The 6,000-nt window shown below is 37.6% G+C and overlaps 1 protein-coding gene across 3 annotated transcripts in view; it reads left to right on the top strand.

Moving 5' to 3' along the window:
- Nucleotides 1-384: 384 nt before the first annotated feature.
- Nucleotides 385-6,000, top strand: part of NAV3 (neuron navigator 3) — a 346,564-nt gene continuing 340,948 nt past the window's right edge. For all 3 annotated transcript variants that reach the window (XM_053658773.1, XM_053658772.1, XM_053658771.1), the window contains exon 1: nucleotides 385-993. In XM_053658773.1, coding sequence (XP_053514748.1) covers nucleotides 751-993 — 243 coding nt within the window. In that variant the 5' untranslated portion in view covers nucleotides 385-750. The remainder of the gene's footprint in view (nucleotides 994-6,000) is intronic.

The raw sequence follows: 6,000 nt of genomic DNA, 5'->3' as shown, positions 1-6,000 counted from the left end.
TAGCAGCTTCAGCTAGTTTGCACCATTGCATGCGTTGAACCTGATTTCATGGGGTAAAACAGAATGAACACCATGGTTCATGGCTGTCAGGAGTGAAAAATAGCTGGAAATCAGACAAACAGCTTCATCACTGAGATTGTTTCCGGGCTAAAAGTTCTTCCAACAGCTGTTTGTTTTGGCCATTAATCGTGTCCATCTTTTTTTTTTCTTTTCAGCTGGGGGAAATACGATTTTCTTTAAAAAGAGAATGCAGGCTGGCTATTTTGAAATCAGGAAGAATGCCTGTCCTTCCACTATTGTAGTCTCTCGGCTGCTTTGACACTTGGACTGAAGGACTTTTCCTTTTGTTTTTCCTCCTTTTTCATCCTCAGTGCTCAGGCTCAGACTGCTGTGGTGGGAGGGAAAAGCACCACTGGGAGCTCTTTAATCCTAAAGAGAGAGCCTTGTAGCAGTTACCTTTAAGAGATGTTTACTCCCCAAAGGAGTATTTAATATTACATAGATACTGATTCACTGGAGAGAGAGAGAGAATATGAGATTTGAGCCAGCAAAAAACAAAGATACTTAACTAAAGATGAAGGGAAGTTTTGTTGCCTCTTCCTGAAAGTTATATTATTAGTTTTTTTTTTTAAATCATGATGACTGCTAGTTTTGTTTAAAATATTTGTTCTGGAAATACTAAAGTGGAGACTACCAGACTGAGGTTAGAAGCATTTTCTTTGGCAGCAAGAAGATACTTTTATAGAAGCCATGCCTGTACTTGGGGTTGCCTCAAAACTGAGACAGCCAGCTGTTGGGTCAAAGCCTGTTCATACTGCTCTTCCGATACCAAATCTTGGCACTACTGGGTCACAGCACTATTCTTCAAGACCTTTGGAACTCACTGAAACAGAGAGCTCAATGCTTTCTTGTCAGCTCACGTTAAAATCAGCCTGTGCATTTGGAGAGAAGAATCCCCTCCAAGGGAAAGCTAAGGAGACAGAAGACAGCAAGGTTAGTGTCTGAAGGTTGCCTGCTGACTTATGTAACTAAAATGCAAATTTCCTTTTAGGTGGAATGTGAAGCGAGTTCAGGTTATGTACCTGAAAGGCTGACTATGTAGCTCATGTAAACCTGTACTTACAGTTTATTGTTGTTGTAATAGTCATGAACGAAATTCTCTAAATATGCATATGTTGTTCTTACCTAGTGCTCCTCACGGATGAAATACCTAGTTAGTCCTAGGTGCTGCTCTGTTACTGCCAACCAAAGCCAATCACAACTATGAGAAAAAGGGAAATTATTTTCCTACATATTACACCGTGAAAGGAGAGTTCTTTGTAAAAGTTTCTAGAGATACCATCACTTTTCTCTAAATATCATTTGCATCTTAAACACATTCTGTTTGAATATGTGTATCCTAGACTGCTTAGTTCACTGCACTACGAAGGAAAATGAAATATTATTTTCCTTGATACTGTACATTTGTCTGGATTTTCACTTGTAAATTGAAACCCTACTGTTTTACATATTACCAACATCTTTTTCAATCATTTAATGTGTAAATTTTGTGCGCAGTAGTTCCATACTCTTGGTTTTTAAACAATGCTACAATCATTTTCTCCAGATGCTGTGGGGAAACCTGGCCCTTCGGCTGAGGAACTTCAGGGGGATTCTTTTGTACCTTGATAAACATCCCTTTTCACGCAGCTTTGACTATGACGTCAAGCTTTCCAAAGTAACCCTGCTCACGTCTGGCTTCTTAGGGAATGGTTTAGATTTTACTGTCCCGATGAAATGTAGTTTAAAAATAACTCAAGAGAAGCATCTCCTGTAGAAATCAACTCTACCTACTTAAAAGAAAACCACCCCTTTTGTCTGAAATGTTCATTCTATTGTCACCTGTTCAAATCCTCCAAGGTCCATCCCCAAGTGCAACTTTCTTCACAACATCTGCCAGCTACCCTTTTTTCTCCTTTATTCTCCTGTGATTCTTTGTCTGTAGTAATACTTACAAGCACGTTGACCTATACTGTACTTTAACCATCTGGATAATTTCTCACCACACTAAATTGAAAATATAAATAGCAGGGCCTTATTCTATGCTCCAGTGCCTTCTCCCCAATGCTTTATTCATAAACCTTAACATTGACTAGATTAATACCTGAGTAAATTAATTAATGAATGAACTAACAATTGTTCTGAGAAAGACTTAGTTCTAAGTTCTATAGTCTTGTTGGATAACTTAATCTATAAAACATAAGGTTCAAAATGAATTATTTTCAAAGTACTTCTAGCTCTAAAATTATTTTTTGATGGTTTAAAAAAGCATTGCCAATGTAAGAAAAATCAGTTAAAATAATTAATTGCAGGTTTACAGTTCTCAGTACAATGTATATAATTCAGGGTAAAAAGTAGGGAAGTGTAAATTATCAACAAAAGACTAAAAATGTTTAACTTACTAAATGGTAATGGAAATAAGGAACAAACTGACAGTGACCAGAGAGGGTGGGGGAGGGAATATGGGGAAAGGAAGGGGAAGGGTCTAGTCAAGGAACCTGTACAAAGGACCCACGAACATGGACAAAGAGGGGGGGACTGACTGAGGGATTTGGAAGGGGTGGAGCAGGGGAAGGCAAAGGGGGTGAAATTGGGACAACTGTAATTGAAAAACTATTAAAAAGATTAAATTAAAAATTAAAATATTTAACTTTATGCAAATAATTTAATGTGCATACCATATAACTCTGTCCTATGTACCCACAAGGATTTGTCTGGATTAGATGGAAAGAATAGATGGACCCTCATTCTCTGCTGACCATGCTGTTATCTCTGCAGCTTTAGTCAAATGTTCGTAAATGGACTTGGCCTAAGACTTGACCACGATAAGTACTGTTTTCAATAGAATTTTGGTTGATCTCCGGTTAGCAAACATATCAATCACACATCTGATATTCCAAGAAGACTCTGTGGTAAGCAATGTTGTATTTATAGGGATTTTTATGATGCCACACTGATCAGATTAAAGACTTTTTTAGACAAATGCAAAGAATGCCTGGTCAGCACTTCAGAATATTTTGAAATGTTAAAAAAAGTATATTGAAAGATATTAATAAACATTTACAAAATAGAACTGAAGAGATAAAATGATCAAGGTGGTTGTATTAGAGGTAATTAGATTTGGCTGTAAATAGTAGGAAACTCAACCTAACAATCACACAAACAAGGTAGGAGTTTAAGTTTTCCCCATGTAAAGGTTAAATGGAAGTGAGCAGCCTGTGGCCAGTGGGGTGGCCACATGAACCTGCCAGGGAGGCCCCCTTTGCCTGGTCTACCACCCTCAGTTTGTGGCATCTGTCTCTCCGTCCCTGGTGGAGAATTGAGTTGCATTCAATTAAAAAGGCATATTCTATTTTATTAAGGATTCCTCCATACCCCACTGGCCTGTTTATAGTTCTTAGACTTTATCTAGCTGGGCAATAGAAACTGGAAAATGTAGTTTTTATCCTAGGAAGCTATGTGCCCAGCTAAAAATTATGGGTTCCATTTCTAAGGAAAAAGAGACCATGGGTAGTACCCACAATAGATGACGGTCATTAAAATACATTTATGTGGAATTCTCTGCTAGTCCTTGCTCTCAACAGCCTCGCAGTCTAGTGACAGAGAACAAACCTTTGTATGTGTGAGACAAACATGTGTCTTCAACCCAGCACTCGCTTCTCCACCCCTTGTATTTCATTACTGTAAATGCCACTGTTCCAGCCATCTAGTTTGGAATTCCCAGTTCAATATCTGGTGATACACATCACTATCTCACATCCCATAATTTCTAGGAGTTGGAGATTTTGTAGCTGGGATTTGTCCCCTTACACACATCCTTGTGTGTTGGCCCTTGCTAAGTCTTCTGTCAACTATTGCAGTAATGCCTCTTCTTTGGAAGCTCTCCACCCAATCCATCCAACACATTCACCGGCCTTCTTAATGAAAAGAACTTTGGTCACTTTTCACGCTTCACAGTTTTTTCACTGAGGCATTCTAGTCCCCCAGTTTGTTACCCCCTCCTCTTCTGCAATAGCTCCACCTAGCCACTCTGCTCCAGATGGGCCCATCCTGGCTGTCCCAAGTCTCTGGATCTGTAACAAACAAGTACCTTTTGTTCCAGGTTCCACGTCACATACCTGTGGAAACTCCACCACGATATCACAACAATTTATGTTTTCTCTAGTTATCTCTTGTTCTGATTTCTTACTTGGCCTTAAATTTTCTGTCCCTCCTAATATGGTTTCATTTTCCCATTCTTCCTGGGTATTTACCCAAAAGAGGAAAAGAGTCACTTTGCTTTGGTATCTTTACTTAATCTGGAGATTAAGGTTAAGAAAGAAGGGGTTATTTTGTCAAGGCTCTCTGCAAAAACATACAATTAAGCCTTAGATGTTCCTGTTCATGAAAGTCCATGGCCATGTTACCACTGAGGACTTCTTTTCTGGTCTTCACTTTTCAGTCCCTACCATCCTTTCACCTGGTCGGCCACCTCTTTTTTTCCTCCATTCTCATTTCTGACTTCTTTCTGGTGTTGGGTTCGCTCACTCCTTCCCTCTTGGATTACCTATGCAAATATAATCTTTTTATATTATTATAAAAAACAACTAATTTTTTAGCATTTACCGTGTACCTTATAGGAAATTTTTTGTTTTATTCTCACATTTAAAAGAAGGTATTATTTCCACATTTACAGAGAAATATAAGGCTTAAATAGAATGGGAAATAGTCATAAAACCAGACAGTTTATTAATACCAAAATCCAGAACTTAAACTTCGGTTTGTCCCTGTAGAGCCTTTTTGGTATGTTACATTACACTCTCTTCAAGAAATAATTGATGTATTTAAAAAAAAATTATACCCTGTCTTCAAAATTTCACTCATTTTTTAAGACTCAGTTCAAAAGTCAAAGAAAAGAATAAACCAATTGTTGTGGAGGTTAAAAAGGAGGGAGACTTACATCCAGTTGGGGACATCTAGAGAAAATTCTTTAAAAAGTTGTGGCATTTATATACATGGTGGGATGGATGGTTGTTTAATTTTCTTACTCTATTAATTGTAGGAACAATCAAAGTAGAGATTGTTTCTTATTATTTTGTTTACATAGTGCTAACACTAATGCTTTGAAAACAGAAGAGACTAAAAGGCACTAGTTGAATATTTTTAAAAACATAAATGGTGACATATACAAGTAGATATATTGTATAAATAATATTGTTAATGAGGGCAATTCTTTTGTAGGATTTTATGTCTGAGAGAAATTCTATTTGGATGGAGCACTCAAAAATAACCTTCATCAAGTAGTTGGGATTTAATGGGCAGATATGACTCATACAGAAAGGAAAAGGCACTCTTTTGAGGAGAAGGTTGAGTAGAAGAATACCCAATAAATCATTATAATTTGAGCAGCTAATGGAAATGAGCATTGTTGGTTCACATTATAGATGAGGGCACTCTTCATTATAGGAAGGCTCTTACGTAAGGATGAAACAGAATTACGCTGTCAGTGATATTTAGGAAAAATCATAGCAGAAAGGTACTAATATTAACTAATGTTTATAGAAGCTTGCTGTATATTAGGTATGGATATAGGCACTTTACAGAGTATCCCATTTTAGTCCTCACATAGCCTGGTGATATAGGCACTGTCATTATTCCCATTTTGCAGATGAAGAAACTGGCAGTGGTAAATGACTTGCAATATCCCGATGCTAAAGCATGACAGAATATGGATTCACACGAATGCTGTGTGGCTCCAGATGTTGCTCTTAACCAGCAACAAAGCAACAATGAAGACTTCTGCTAGTGCCAGGGGAAGAGAAGAAGGGCTATTGGTTGACTTGATTTCTATATATATTAGTACGTTTTGTTTCGAGTATTGAATTAGCATAGCTAGTGAATTACAAATAAATCATTGGTGTACCCAAGTGCCTGGAATTATCAGGAGAAGACAATTAAGTTGACACATGGTCTCTATCAAAT

Source organism: Artibeus jamaicensis, unplaced genomic scaffold (genome assembly GCF_021234435.1).
Source record: "Artibeus jamaicensis isolate MK-2021 breed Jamaican fruit bat unplaced genomic scaffold, CSHL_Jam_final scaffold_584, whole genome shotgun sequence".
In the NCBI taxonomy this organism is placed as follows: Eukaryota; Metazoa; Chordata; class Mammalia; order Chiroptera; family Phyllostomidae; genus Artibeus; species Artibeus jamaicensis.
Note: the sequence above shows the minus strand (reverse complement) of the source record. Positions and strands in the feature narration are given on the sequence as shown.